Source organism: Hylobates moloch, unplaced genomic scaffold (assembly GCF_009828535.3).
Source record: "Hylobates moloch isolate HMO894 unplaced genomic scaffold, HMol_V3 SCAFFOLD_17, whole genome shotgun sequence".
Classification (NCBI taxonomy): Eukaryota; Metazoa; Chordata; class Mammalia; order Primates; family Hylobatidae; genus Hylobates; species Hylobates moloch.
This window is the reverse complement of record NW_026652292.1, coordinates 67,957,858-67,974,251: the sequence shown is the minus strand read 5'-3', so window position 1 is coordinate 67,974,251 and position 16,394 is coordinate 67,957,858. Positions and strand designations below refer to the sequence as shown.

The window sequence follows — 16,394 nt, the reverse complement described above, 5'->3', positions numbered from 1 at the left end:
TGTGTTTTCAGTGCTTGGCACATAATAGGTGTGCCATAAATATTAATGAGTGGAATGATTGCTATTTTATATTGAAATGATCTGTTTATGTGTTTGTCATACCACAAGGGCAAGACCATATCTTACTAATTGTTATGCCATCAACATTCAGCATAGCAGCTGTCACATAGTAGGAATTCCATAAGTCCACACTGAATTCAAGGATCATCTCTTCCATAAAATCTCCCCTCACTGTTCCTCCCACACTGATTTGTCCTTTGTTTTCACTTCTATAGCACTCGTAATTGGAAACACCCTATTTAGCATCCAAGACAGTTTTCTAGCTTTCACTCAGTATTTCAAATCTTGTTTCTCTAAAACTATTTTAGATTCTTTGAAGATAGAGAAGATGACTTGCACTGTGCCAAGTGCCTTTTCAGGTACTTGAATAAATACATGTTTTGGTTGATGTCACTATTTAGATGAATGTAGGTTAGATCAATAGTACCAGTTATACGTGCCAAGGACTCTAAGGGCTATCTCCAATTTCTTTTTTTCATCCCTTGACCAAAGAGAGCCCTGTTTGGAGACAGGCTCATGTGCAAAGAATGTGAAGTTAATGAGACAGGTGGGAGAAGGCAGCTAGTGTTCAATTCCAAGCCTCTGTGCTCTATTCCTCCTGGCAAAATAGTGAGGTTGGCGGGACAGGGGGAGGGGAATGTCTGTGATCCCACAAAAAAATGTGTGGGAAGAGAGAGGGAGATGGTGAGGAAAGAGAGCATGTTCCAGACGCTGCAGGACAGACCTGGACCTGAGCTTTCTCTGGCAGGCAGGGCATCAGGAGTTTATTATGAGACCAAAAGGAAATCATCCCAAGGCAAACAGCTAAATTCATCCACTTGAAACCTTGTATAGGAGACAGTGAGGGATGTTGTTCTCCATCTAGACAAGGCACAGAGGGGAGTCTGTGACAAGGGGCTCCTAATTGGGGAGCTGCAGAGGGTTAACAAAGAGCACTGGTGGCATCTTTTTGCTGGTCTTCTTGAAAAAGACATAGTCTGGGAAGGTTCAATCAGGGCCCTACACGAGGTAGGGAGGTGGGCTGGCTGACCTCCCAAGGTCCTTCCTAATCCCATAATTATTTGGTGAATCGTGCTTTTCCCCATTTGTGCTCCTATACACGTCTGCACCCAGTTTGATAGTAAGTCCCCTAGGCTCCATTCCAGGTTTAGTACGGTGCCACGCAAGCTGCTGGCACTCAACAAATGACGCAAATATTTGTTGAATGAAGGAATAAATGGATCAAGTGTTTAAATAGAGCCCACATGACCTCCCCAGCTGTAAAGTATGGCAGTTGAATGAAATCACAACATTCTAGGCACTTGAGCAAAGCTGGCGGGGACACACTCACACACACACACGATTCACATTCCCACCTTGGAAAAGCACAGACCACCCGCTCAGCAAGCAGGCTGTGGGAGTTTCCTTGGCAAGGATCCTCTTTCTCTGCTGCTTTAGGATGGTGGCTCTAGAAGGTCAAGTCACCCAGATTTAGGACCGCTTCCCTTCCCGGTTGGCCTCCGAGACAAAGTTTCTGTCTGGATTCGGCCCAGGCCTCCCGGGAGGCGCATCCGCACTTACTCCCGGCTCCGGCGCCCCGAGCGTGCAGCTCGCTGGCCCGCTGCGCCCCACCTTACCTTGGTGAGCTGGGCGATCTTCTTGCACATTTTCACGTGCATCTCAGGATCACAGTCCATTCTCCAGCCGGCGCCACCGTCGGCTTTGGAGCCCTGGCAAGTCCCGGGAGGGTTAATTTTGCTGTTGAGAGCAGAAGCCATCGCTAAAACGAGCCCAGCACTCAGACTCTCGCTCGTTTTCTCCCTGCCCACCGTGTGCACGTGCGTGCGCGCGCGGGCGTGCGAGCGTGTGGGTTTCTCGGGAGAGGTGGCACTGCAGTCCCGTCGCCTGCACCGCCGCGTGGCCCCAGCTTCCCGAAGGTCTCCGCCTCCCGGGCCCACCCGCGCGCCCACCCTTTCTCCTCTCCCGCTGGCTCTCTGGCTGGCTGGCTCCGCGGGCACCCGCACCCTGCGGCGAGGCGTTGGCACCCCGCACGTGCCGCTGGCGATCAGTCTGCCGTTCCCCAGCCAGTGCAGGTTTCGCGTGCAAGGGGAGAGCTTCCGCGGCTAGGAGCTGCCGGCCTTGGGGGGTTTGCGCTGGGCGGGCACTGCGCTCTTGGACACGTGGGTGGCGCGCGGCCCTGGACTTGGTGGCGACGGACCCTGCCCGAGGTGGGGATCCAGGCTAAGGAGGAAGAAGAGCCTCCGGAGAGGGACAGGGCACGGTGACTCGCGGCTCCCGAGTCTCCGAGCTGATAGCGGAGATGGCGGTGGGGGACGAGATGCTAAGAGAGGGGCGGGTAGGTGAGGGCGAGCCACCGGGACTCGAGGAGGTGTGGGATCCGGGGCGCACGGTGTGGGCTAGCGCCTGAGTTGCGCGAGTGCACAGCGGGGCTGGGGATAGTAGCCTTCCTTTTTGGATCTTGGAGAGGAGCCAGGACATTGCGGGAGGATTGCCGGAGATGCCCAAAGAGGAGAAGCCAAGAGGATGGCAGGGTGCGGGTGACCGAAATCTGAGATGAGAAAGTGCGAAACGGGTAATGCAGGAGGCGGTAGGAACGCAAAGACAAAGTCATTAGGGAGAAAGAAAGGATGGTGGCAGGTGCGGGAAAGGAAGAAGCAAAGAGGAATGGAGCATTTAGATGAGTAACAGATGGAACTGAAAATCTAAGTAAACCGAGTCCATTGAAAGTAAAGTGACTCCTCCAAATCCACACTACTGGCCTTGGGCAGACTGGAGCCAGACTGTCAGGTTTTCGGATTCTGAGCTGGTGTCTGTTTAGTGTTTGGTGACGGGAGAGGTTAGCGGGCCAGATTTCTTTCTGGCGTGTTCTCTGGTTTCAGACAGTGGGCTTTAAGGGAAAGTGACAGCACCGTGATCAGCTTTTCCTAAAGCTCGAATAATAGGTCTTCATAATAGTTCGCATGGTGAATGTATATCCTTTATACATTGCCTTTTGTCAGAAATTTTAATAATCTTCACAAACCAGGCAAGCTTCAAAGGGTCTCAGAAACCGCAGTTCCACCCATCCATACTGAAGGTAACAATACCCATTTTTGTTGATGAGGAAAATTGACCCAGAAAATTTGTACCAAGTCAGGCAATTACAAGCAAAACTGTTTCTGAAACAGACATTCCTATTCTAGATTCTGTATCAGATGACCAACCTCGGTTTTTGATTTCTAATTTACCGTCTTAAGTTCTCTTTTTAGCACAACCCCTCCCTCCCCCAGTTCCTTTAGAAAACAGAAACAAAGCCTCTGAGGATGGGGTCAGGGGGTCAGGAATCCACATTAAACAGCTCTCTGCTTAATTCCAAATTGCGTATTTAGAATATTTTCTGCAGGATCTTAATATACACTAAATTTTACAGGAATTCAACCACTGTGTAAACTAGAGGAAAATTAGCCTTTTTGGTCGAGAACTTTACCAAAAGTTGTTCACCATTTTGGAAAATCACATCAAGGGCCAGGTGGCTCATGATATTTGGTTGCCAATACAACACACTTCTTTATTCATTTATTTATTTTTTTGAGATAGAATCTTGCTCTGTCACCCAAGCTGGAGTGCAGTGGCATGATCTCAGCTTACTGCAACCTCTACCTCCTGGGTTTAAGCCATTCTTGTGCCTCAGCCTCCAGAGTAGCTGGGATAACAGGCATGCACCACCACGCCCGACTAATTTTTGCATTTTTAGTAGAGATGGGGTTTCTCCATGTTGGCCAAGTTGGTCTCAAATTCCTGGCCTCGAGTGATCCTCCCACCTAGTCCTCCCAAAGTGCTGGAATTACAGGTGTGAACCACTGTGCCTGGCCACAACACACTTCTAACTGCCACATTCATGGTGAGGCTACCTATATATGCAAGCGTCTGATTACTACACTGTGTCCCTCAGTATCAACAGGCGATTGGTTCCAGGACCCCTTCAGATACCAAAATCCATGGATGTTCAAGTCACTTACATAAAATGGTGTAGCATTTGCATATAACCTACTCACATCCTCTCGTATGCATTAAATCATCTCTATATTACTTGTAATACCTAATACAATGTAAATGTTATGTAATTAGTTGTTACACTGTATTGTTTAGGGAATAAAAAATAGTCTGTATATGTACAGTACAGATGCAACCATCAATTTTTTTTCTTCAAATATTTTTGACTTGTGGTTAGTTGACTTTGAGGATGTGGAACACATTGATATGGAGGGCCAACTGTACATATTATTTAATTATAATGAAATATCAAGAATCAAATGTCAAAAAAATCAAAGTCAAGAAATTATGCAGATTTAAAAAGGTGTGTATTATCTATGAATTTCAAGATAGTAACATGGATGTTATAAAAAGGGTGATGTTGGGTCTGAAAAGAATTGAAAGCCATTGCTCTAGATGATCTTATACACACTAAAGTTTAGAAAAACTGCAAGTCTAACCCCAAGTTTTAGTTTTTAAATAATGATTTCATTAGGTCTTGGGGCTAAAAAATGTTCCAATAGGAAATATTATACTTTCAACTTTACAGTGGAAGACAAGGGGAAAATCAGATTCTTTTATCAGCTTTGTTAGCCCACAGCTGCTGTAATCAAGGCACCATGAGCCGACCTGTTTTGGAGAGTCCTCTGCAGCTCCTAGGACTTCCCAGCATTGGGATTAGTAGGCCCCTTTACACCATCAGGAATGAAACTGAGGGCAGAAGAGAATTCAGTACTATATAAAATGTGGAGGTGGAAGTACATTTATTAGGCCACCAATGTCATATTGGCACTGTGCTAAGCCCATAGCACATGGTCTGACCTTCTCTGAGGTACTTATTGTCATTCTCATTCTACAGACTAGGAAAGTGAAGCTAAGGCAGGTTGAGTCCCCAGCTGTATACAACTAGTGAATGGATCTGGGTCTATCTGACCTCAAAGGTGATATTCTTTCCAACTGATTTGTCTTTAGATTATAAATATAAGCTTCCCAGAGCACAATGCTGGCAACATGATATTTTTCTTTTAAAACTTCTTATTTTTAAAAATAGAAACAAGGTCACACTATGATGTCCAGGCTGGTCGTGAACTCCTAGCTTCAAGTCATCTTCCCACCTCAGCCTCTCAAAAGTGCTGGGATTACAGGTGTGAGCCACTGTGCTTGGTCAGAAAAATTTAAAATCATAATTGATTTGTCTTTTCTTTAGATTATAAGCTTCTTGTAGTATCCCCCCCAAACATCCTCACCCATAATTATACAAACAACAACAACAAAAAGAGAGTAGAAGCAAGCAAAAATAACCCCACATCCCAAACTCAAAGAAAACTATTGTTAGTATTTTGGAGAAGATACTTCTAGACATTTCTGTGTACACATATAGAAAATGTAACAAACATATATGTATTTCAGAAATGTTTACACACTTCTGTGTAAACTATAAACAAATAGTATAATATTTTTGTTTTTTGAGACTAAGTCTCTCTCTTGTTGCCCAGGATGGAGTGCAGTGGTGCAATCTTGGCTCACTGCAACTTCCACCTCCCGGGTTCAAGAGATTCTCTTGCTTCATTCAGCCTCCTGAGTAGCTGGGATTTCAGGCATGCACCACCATGCCTGGCTAATTTTTGTATTTTTAGTAGAGATGGGGTTTCGCCATGTTGGCCAGGCTGGTCTCGAACTCCTGACCTCAGCTTCAGCCTCCCAAAGTGTTGGGATTACAGGCATGAGCCACTGCAACCGGCCAATAATGTTTTTTTGTTTTGTTTTGTTTTTGATGAGTCTTGCTCTATCACCCAGGCTGGAGTGCAGTGGTGCGATCTTGGCTCACTACAACCTCTGCCTACTGGGTTCAAGTGATTCTCCTGCCTCAGCTGAGATTACAGGTGCCTGCCACTATGTGTGGCTAATTTTTCTATTTTTAGTAGAGACAGGGTTTCACCATATTGGCCAGGCTGGTCTCGAACTCCTGACCTCAAGTGATCCGCCCGCCTCGGCCTCCCAAAATGCTAGGATTACAGGCGTGAGCCACCATGCCCGGCCTATAATAATGCTTTTGAACCCTACTTACTGAGTAATATAAAGTGGATATCTTTTTGTCAGTGAAGATCTATCTTCCTATTCCTAACAACCAATCTTCCATTACATACAATATCATTTACTCTATCTTCTACTGGACAATTTTAAAAATATTTTAAGCCAAAATGTTTAATGTGTATTTGTAATGTATGCTTGCTGTATTATGAGAATATTAAATTCCGTCCTAAGGGATAGAGAAAAAAAGAATATATGAAACTCATGCGTTAAGTATAATGGGCAAAGAAGTAGCCTGTGAAATAGGCAGGATTAAGATGTTAAGTATAGATAGTGTAGAGCAAGACATGACAAAGAGAATAAAAGGAATATATGTAAAAAGGATGAAAGAAACAAGAGTGTTCCTAACGGACAGAATAAGGTGGGAAAGGCCAAGTTGCAATGTACAGACGATGCCACCTTCAGGCTGATAGTTCATTCCTAAAATGGCCATTCATTAGTGACACCCGTTCTGGCCCTATTTCTGTTCTGCCACAGAAACACAGATTAAGAACATGGCTTTCAGTCGGGAGCAGTGGCTCGTGTCTGCAATCCCAGCACTTTGGGAGGCTAATGTGGGAGGATTGCTTGAGCCTGGGAGTTCAAGGCTGCAGTGAGCTATGATCCTGCCACTGCACTCTAACCTGAGTGACAGAGTGAGATCCTGTCTCTAAAAACAAAAACAAACAAACAACAAAAAAAAACAGGGCACTTAGCAGGCCATTAGCTAGGTATCTTTGCCCCTGGGTTTCTGACAGAGCAAGTGTGCACGGGCTGTAAGCACTGCTGAACCCCCATTTTCAGTTATGGCTGTGGTCCTCATGACCTAATTATCAGAGATAAAGGCTGATGTAGCAGACAAGATGCCACAACACTGTGTAGCATGAAATTCAGGTAATTTTTCCTCCCGCCTCTCTTGGACCCTATCCTAAATGCGTTAAACTTCACTATATCTTTCCAACTACATTTTGTTTAAAAGCAATGAACTATGTGATTTGAGCTTCTTAATTTGCCGTGTGAGGTTTCCTGTCCATGACACCTGGGACAGCCTGCCTGATCGTCTATTTGAAGGTTACTATTGCATCAAGGGAACTGCCTACATGACATTGTTGTAAGTGGGTTTTTGCATCCATGTGCAAGTGTTCCCACAGAAATATTCCCCCGCACCATTTGTTTGCTGGTAGAACTGAATACCTTCCCACAACTTGATTAGTCATTGTTTTTGCCTGGCTTTCTTGCTGCTTACAAAGAGCTCTTCCTTAATAGGGGCTTTTAGCACTTTGCCTATCATATATATTGCAAACATTTCCTGTAGTTAGCGGATTTTTTTTCTAGCTTTCTCATGCTCTATAAACATTTTGAATTTTTATGTAGGAAAATCTGTTGATCTTTTCCCTCACATTTTTTGGCTTTTTCCCCATACTTAGAAAAGCCTTCTCTACCCCAGATTATGAGGAAAAGGGAATCCATAGTTTATCCTAGTACTTTTATGATTTCATTTAAAATATGGTTTATCTACCTGGGATTTATGCCGATATATGGAATGAGGTTAGACTCCAGACTTATGCTTTTCCAGATGGCTAAATGGTTGTCCCAACAGGTATTTAAATAATTCATCTTTACCACGCTGATAATCTAAGTGTTGCCTTAGGTGATTTCTTTGGTAAAAATTTACTTAGGTAGATTTACTTAGGCTAAAGCTTTTAATTAGTATTTTTCTTTCCTAATCAGTTAAGTAGCATGGGTAACTCGATTGTTGTTATTACTCCTAATATACTACTCATCTAAAACCAAGTTCACATTCTTGAGTATTTCACATAACCCCTTTCCCTAGAACGCTTTTTCCCCTGCTACGCCTGACTCATTCCTACTCATCTTTCATATCTCAGCCTGAATATCACTTCCACAGGAAGACTGTCTCTGTAGTTGCAGATCAGTTTGCATGTCCTTAAAATATGTTCTCGTAGCTCTGCATTTCCATACAGCACCTATACTATATTTTATTTTTAAAAGCTGATGTTTTCTGTCAAACATCTTCCCTTTTTTGATTGAATGTAAGAACACACGTGTAAATTAGCATCATGCTTTTTTTTTTTTAAACTGTAATCCTAACACACATTAACTAGTATTCAGGGTTTCATTAAACGTAGCATGGTATCAAATCTTCCATCTCATCTCCCAGGGAGTAAAATGACAACCTCTTTTACACAATGGCGACATTTGTACTGAGATTTCAGTATATAGACATGACACCATGGAGCATGACATTTTGGAATACAATGTCTTGTAGCAAAGTCATAGTCAGATTGTGTTAAATATTAATATGATCATTTGAGCTATGTACTAAGTGGCAACTCAAAATTTTTTAATGGACTAAAGTATTGGTAATATGTCTGATCTATGGTTGAATATTGCATTGTAGTTGTTTCTCAATTTCTGTTTTTGGAATTGACTCCTGCTGTTTTTGGTGGTGGTTGTCCTCCACAGTGTCTTTGCAGACAAGTATTATCCAGAGTATTTACATGGGGTTAGAAATTCTCAAATATTAGTAAACATAAAATTTGTTTATATTTACTAAACAAGGAGTTTGATAAAAATGAGTATTTCTGCTTCCCCATCTCAGAAATTTTGATTCAGTCGGTCTGGGTTCAGGCATTTAAAACAATCTCTTCAGGGATGCTGCTGTAGATGCTATCAGACACCATGTAGAGAATTGCTTAATGGCCCAACCAACCCTTGCTAGTTCCTTCTAATTGCTTTGTGATGTTCTTCTTGTCCTCTCTGCTATTCACATCCCAAAAGCCTTCAAATCTCGGTTCAAATCACACCCACGAGGTAGCCCTGGACTGGCTACTCCAGTCAGAGGTGCTGTCTTTGAGCTCCCATAGCAGTGAGTTATTTCATGAAATGTTAGAAATATTGTATACTATTAACATATTATGACACAGTATTGTAACATTTAAATAAAGCAACATAATTGAATTTATCATTTTGAGATACTGTGATTCAGAGGTCTAATTTTAAGTTCAGAGGTCTATTGTTAAGTTCAGTTTATTTCAACACTGACTTTAATAGCTGTTATAACCAAAAACCTATGAAATTTCATTGATTCAAGCGAATAATATCATTACATGTACTTACTAAATTGTAAGTTTTCAATCTCATCCACCAATTTTCAAAAAGCACTTTGGTGAAATTCAGTAAAGTTATATCTTCCCTGACCAATCAATTCTCACAAGCTAATCATAAAATGATGATTTTTGAACACATAATATATTCTTATGGTACAATATTCAAAAGTGAAAAAATGAAAAGGTTCCCTCCCACCTTTGTTCCCGGTCACTGGTTCCACTCCCCCGGGGGCAAACAGTTCTATTAATACAGGAGCATTCTGAGCATGTAGATAATATTTTCTGACCCATTTTCTGCTTACTACCATAATGAATGCAGAAGGACATGGTCCTCCCACACCATACCTCCTCCACATTCCTCAGCCTTATTTGCTTAGAATTTCACTAACCACTTAATATAACTACAGTTGTAGTAACATTATGGTTCATGGTCAAAGAATGATCACAATTACTCCTATTTTCTTATACAACACCTGCCTCCCATATTGTTTTTTTTTTTTTTTTTTTTTTAAGTCACTACCTGATGGGAATGCACTGGAGTCTGCCCTGGCCTCAATGTTCAGCAAAAATCTGCTCTTAGGCACTGGCCTTGGCCTTTGGGAGGCTACATAGCTAACTTCCACCTTCAATATTGTCTTTGTTATTCCAGAAATTGTACCTGATCAATAATAATGGTTTGGTTTTCAGACAAACATCATATCTGGTCAGATTAACAGCATCTGCAGTATTAACAAAGCAAGCATGTTATTAAGGTGATGCTAATTGCTAAACTATACAAGTAGCTTGACACGGTTTTTTTGGTCACATTAAAGTGACTTGAGTTACTGGTCTTTGGACCTCTTTCCTGTCTAAAGTGAATCAAGGATCAGCTCCTTCTATCTTGGGGGTCCACTATCCCCTAGAGCCTGACAGTCATCTGCATCCAGCCAGCAAAATGCAAAAAAGAACACAGAGAAGGTATATTCACTTCTAAAACACCTTGGCCTTGAAGTAACACACCGATTCTGTTATCACTCCATTGGCAAAAACTGATATGCACTATCTAGATATAAGGGGATCAGGGAAATGTAATTTCTGACTGGCTAGCAATTTTTCATAACTGTACACTATGAAAAGGGAGCACACCTTTTTTTTTTTTTTTTGAGGTGGAGTCTCACTCTGTCACCAAGCTGGAGTGCAGTGGAACGATCTGGGCTCACTGCAGCCTCCGCCTTCCGGGTTCAAGCAATTCCCCTGCTTCAGCCACCTGAGTAGTTGGGACTACAGGTGTGCGCTGCCATGCCTGGCTAATTATTTTGTATTTTTAGTAGAGAAGGGGTTTCACCATGTTGGCCAGGATGGTCTTGATCTCCGGACCTAGGGGAGCACTCATTTATAATGGACATAAAATTACCTAGTGCAAATAATTCAGACTTATTGCAGATTATCTGTTTTTTTTTTTTTTTTTTTTTTTAACAAGGTCCCCTACTCTGTCACCCAGGCTGGAGTATAGTGGTGTGGACTCAAGTGATCCTTCCATCTCAGCCTCCTGGGTAGCTGGGACCACAGGTGCATGCCACCACCATACCTGGCTAATTTAAAAAAATTTTTGGTAGAGATGAGGTCTCCCTGTGTTGCCCAGGCTGGTCTCACACTTCTGAACTCAAGCGATCCTCTCACCTTGGCCTCCCAAAATGCTGGGATTATAGGCATGAGCCACCACGCCTGGCCTGAACATTCTTTTTAAAATAAAGGTAAACAAAAACATTCCAGTTATAAACTGAGGTGAAAAAAATCTCACTGCAATGTAAGCTTTATGAAGGCGGGAATTTTTGTCTGTTTATTGCTAAATTCTTAGCACTTGGCACTGTGTAGGTGCTCAATAAATATTTGCTGATTGACTAATGAATGTGCTTCTATCAATAAGCAAAAACATTAATGTGTATGTACTACAAAAGTAAAGTGCTACAAATAATTAATAATTGTGAAAAATGTCAATGCTTTGTACAGAAACTGATACTGAGAACTTTCTGGTAGTTGAATAACAGGGAAGTAGAAGGATAATATTTAAAATAGTAAGACTAGATAATGTCTAAAAGAATATCTCAAAAATGTAAAAAAAATTTGAATAATAATATATGGTAGAATAATACAGATTTGGTTATTTTTCATTCATTCTAATGCAGAATTGGTGTTCTAACATTCAAAATTTTAAACAAAATAAGTGTTAAGAACTGTTTGATTTTTAGTTAATTTATGCCACTTAGATAATTAGTTTTTAGGAAGAAGTCCAATTTGGGAATTCTTCAGTCTTTTGGGGATAACTTAAAAACAGAATGTCAACTTTCCTACCCAAATTTCATGAAAACAAACAAACAAACAAAAACTCCAAAGACATAAACGTCATATATGATAAATCCCCTTGAATTTGGATAAAGAATGTGAAGAAAAGGAGAAAGTATTAGAGAAAAATGAGATACCCACAAATATTCTCTTCTCAGTAATCAAATTTGAAAATGTATCTTAAATGTGAAAGCTAAAACTATAAATCTTCTAAAAAAATAGAAGACTATCTTCGTGATATTCAAGTTAACAAAGATTTGTTAAAGCACTAACCATAATACAAAAGGAAATCTGATAAATTAGATTTCATCAAAGTTGAAAACTTCTACTCATCAAAATATACCATTAAGAAAACAAACAATGGCTAGGTGTGGTGGCTCATGCCTGTAATTCCAGCACTTTGGGAGGCCAAGGCAGGCAGATCACTTGAGGTCAGGAGTTCGAGACCAGCCTGGCCAACATGGAGAAACTCTGTCTCTATTAACAACAACAAGAAAAAAAACCTACAAAAATTAGCTGGGTGTGGTAGCACACACCTGTAATCCCAGTTACTTGGGAGGCTGAGACACAAGAATTGCTTGAGCCTGGGAGGCAGATGTTGAAGTAAGCTGAGATCCCGCCACTGCACTCCTGCCTGGGCATCAGAGTGAGACTCTGTCTTAAGAAAAAGAAAATAGACAAGGCATAGAATGGCAGAAGAAATTCATTATATAAATAAACAACTTGTATACAGTGTATATAAAAACTCCTATAGGCTGGGCATGGTGGCTCATGCCTGTAATTTCAGCTGGGGGATTTTGGGAGGTTGAGAGGGGAAGATTGTCTGAGGTCAGGATTTTGAGACAAGCCTGGGCAACAGTGTGAGCCCATTTCTAAAAAATAAAAAAAACAGAACTACAAATTAATAAGAACAAGATAATCTATTTTACAAGTGGGCAAAAAACTTGGACAAGTACTTGCAAAGAGGTATCTGAATGTCTCCTAAGCATATAAAAAGGTGTTTAACAACACTGATCAAAGAAATGTAAATTAAAGTCACACTGGGATACCATTAAACAACCACCAGAATGAGTAAAATTAAAAGGACTGACAATCACAAGTGTTTGTAAATATATGGAGCAACTGGAACTTCCATACATTGTTGGTGAGAGTGTAAAATGATACAGTCACATTAAAAAGTGTTTGGCATTGACAAATGGGATCAAATTAAACTAAAGAGCTTCTGCACAGCAAAAGAAACTACCATCAGAGTGAACAGGCAACATACAAAATGGGAGAAAATTTTTGCAATCTACTCATCTGACAAAGGGCTAATATCCAGAATCTACAAAGAACTCAAATTTACAAGAAAAAAACAACCCCATCAAAAAGTGGGCGAAGGATATGAACAGACAATTCTCAAAAGAAGACATTTATGCAGCCAAAAGACACATGAAAAAAATGCTCATCACTGGCCATCAGAGAAATGCAAATCAAAACCACAATGAGATACCATCTCACACCAGTTAGAATGGCGATCATTAAAAAGTCACGAAACAACAGGTGCTGGAGAGGATGTGGAGAAATAGGAACACTTTTACACTGTTGGTGGGACTGTAACTAGTTCAACCATTGTGGAAGTCAGTGTGGCGATTCCTCAGGGATCTAGAACTAGAAATACCATTTGACCCAGCCATCCCATTACTGGGTATATACCCAAAGGACTATAAATCATGCTGCTATAAAGACACATGCACATGTATGTTTACTGCGGCACTATTCACAATAGGAAAGACTTGGAACCAACCCAAATGTCCACCAATGATAAACTGGATTAAGAAAATGTGGCACATATACACCATGGAATACTATGCAGCCATAAAAAATGATGAGTTCATGTCCTTTGTAGGGACATGGATGAAGGTAGAAACCATCATTCTCAGTAAACTATCGCAAGGACAAAAAACCAAACACTGTATGTTCTCACTCATAGGTGGGAATTGAACAATGAGAACACATTGACACAGGAAGGGGAACATCACACACCAGAGCCTGTTGTGGGGTGGGGGGGAGAGGGGAGGGATAGCATTAGGAGATATACCTAATGTTAAATGAGGAGTTAATGGGTGCAGCACACCAACATGGCACATGTATACATATGTAACAAACCTGCACGTTGTGCACATGTACCCTAAAACTTAAATACAAAAAAAAAAAGTGTTTGGCAGTTTTATTAAAAATAAATACACAACTACTCTGATATAGCAATTTGATGCCTAGGTATATACCCAAAGGAATGAATACACATATCCACAAAAAACCAAAACAAAACAAAACAATACACACAGAATGTTTATTATAGCTTTATTCATAATAACAAAAAATTGGAAATAACTTAAATGTCAACAGGTAAAAGGATAAATGAATTATGATATATTCATATAATCAAATGGTCTATAACAATAAAAAAAGAACAAGCACGTTGCTGAAAGAAGCCCGGCATAAAACAATATATACAGTATGATTCCATTCACATGAAATCTGAGAACAAGCAAAACTAACAGATCTTTAGAAAAGAGGAGTTATTTCTGGGAGATGTATAGACTAGGAAAGGGCACAAGAGAATTTGAAATTTTTAATACTTTAATCTGAGTGTATACATTTTTATATGATCTTGATATGAATGTATACATATGTAAAAAATCAAGTACACTTATGATTAGTGCACTCTATTTACTGTATATATGTGATTTCTTACTCAGAAGAAAGGAGATGGACAAACCTGGCATGGTTTACTCAATAGATTTGATGACAGAGAGAAAAACCTATCAGCATACATATCACTTGCAAGTAAATAAAAACTCATTCTGAGATTATGTAATATTAATATAAACAAAGCATAGAAAAAAACCCTGAATCATAACTCATAAGGAAACATCTCAAATATTATATAGGAATATATTATGGACCAGCCACTGTATGTAACCATATCTTGATAGCAAAAATAGCGTGGAAGATGAAAAACAGTATTGAATTTCAGAATATTATTTTTAAAAAGTAGATACAGGTTGAGTATCCCTTATCTGAAATGTGTGGGAACAGAAGTGCTTCAGATTTAACTTTTTCAGATTTTGGAATATTTATCTATACATAATGAGATATCTTTGGGATGGGATGTCTAAACATGAAATTCATTCATTTTTCATATATACATAGCTTGAAGGTAATTTTATACAATAGTTTTAATAAACTATGTATTGTGTGCCTTTGTTTTGACTGACCTGTCACATGAGGTCAGGTGTGAAATTCTCCATTTGTGCGGTCATGTTGGCACTCAAAATGTTTTGGATTTTGGAGCATTTCAGATTTTAATTTTTGGATTAGGAATGGTCAACCTGTAATTCTTTATGCTTTTGATTCTACAGAGGCTAAAATTTAAACAAAAAGCTTGCTGAAATTACTGCTATAGACTATGCATTATTTCTGTAAATAAATACAAAATTGAGATTTCCCTAAGCAAATCAAATACAAAACAAATTGAAAAACTTTTTATTTTCTAAAAATATCTTCTGCGGCACACATCTTATTGAAGTCAGCATCTACTGCAATTGTGCAGTATTATGCCGTAAGGACCAATCTAATTATAGCTGACAAGACTCCAATTAGCCTATACTTTTAATGTCAAATTTTTAAAAACTGATTACTAAATAACATTACTTTCTAAGAAATAAAATTTCAAATTTCCTGCTCATTTATACACTTTCCATTGTACTCAAATACTTTGTTCCCAGTTTTCCTAGAGACCTACTTCCTGGAACCTCCATCCCACTTACTTGGCACAGTAGTCATCCTGGGACTTTCCTCGTTTTCTTTTGTGACATCTTTTAGTTTCAGGATCCCATGCCTTCTCAGATTACTCCCTCATTTTGGTGAAGCACATCTTCCAGTGGCTTCCTAAGAAAGGGTAGATGGTGAGATAAAATTCTGAGACCATGCAAGTCTTAAAGTATCTTTATTTTAGCCCCACTCTTGATTGGATTATTTGAGTACAAAATTCTAGCTTGGAAATCATTTCTTTTTAAATTTACAGACCTTGCTTTCATAGTCTTCTGGCATCCAGTGTTGCTACCAAGAAGTCTAAATGCCATTTTTATGTAACTTCCCCCGCTACCTTTTTTGGGAAGCTCTTAGGTCCTTCCATAACTCTAGCATTCTGAAATATACCTAACAATGTGCTTTGTTATTTTTTAATTCATTTCACAGGGCACTTAGTGGACCCTTTTAATTTAGGAGACTAAAGTCTTATATTTTCGGGAAATGTTCTTTATTTTTTTTCTCTCTTCACCTTCTTTCTCTGTTCTCTCATTTTGGAACTCTTATTTATTAGATATTGCATCTTATTCAGGTTTAAGTTTCTTTTTTGTTCTTGCCTACTTTTCATCTCTTTGTTCTGCTTTTTAAAATGTCTTCAAGTTATTTTCTAATACATCTACTGAATGTTTAATTTTGGTTTCCTGTTTTTCCAATTGCTTTTGTTTTTGGATTGTTCATTTTTAAAAATAGCATCCTGATCCTATTTCATGGAAGCAGTATATTCGTTTCTGAGAATATCACAGCTTCTTTGTGTTCATCTTTCATGTTGAAGGTTTCCTCAAATATCTAGTGATCCTTGGCTATCTGTGTATAGTGATTTCAAGTGACTGAAAGCTGTATATGAATGAGCAGGGCTTGTGGACTCTCAGTTTCACTGTAACAAATAATTGAGTGTCAAGCTGTTTTTTTTTACTGCTCGTCTTTTTGGGTCGGGTGAGCAGGTCTGGG

General features: G+C 39.9%; 1 protein-coding gene across 3 annotated transcripts in view; it reads right to left on the bottom strand.

Moving 5' to 3' along the window:
• Positions 1 to 16,394, bottom strand: part of FAM184B (family with sequence similarity 184 member B) — a 172,879-nt gene that overhangs the window by 148,418 nt on the left and 8,067 nt on the right. For 2 of the 3 annotated variants that reach the window (XM_058430013.1, XM_058430014.1), the window contains one exon: positions 15,407 to 15,527. Coding sequence is in view for 1 of the 3 variants with exons in the window: in XM_032135520.2 (XP_031991411.1) it covers positions 1,677 to 1,817 (141 nt within the window). In the remaining 2 variants the exon portion in view is untranslated. Of the gene's footprint in view, positions 1 to 1,676; positions 2,142 to 15,406; positions 15,528 to 16,394 lie in introns of those variants that run through there. The other variant, XM_032135520.2, reaches the window with a different exon arrangement.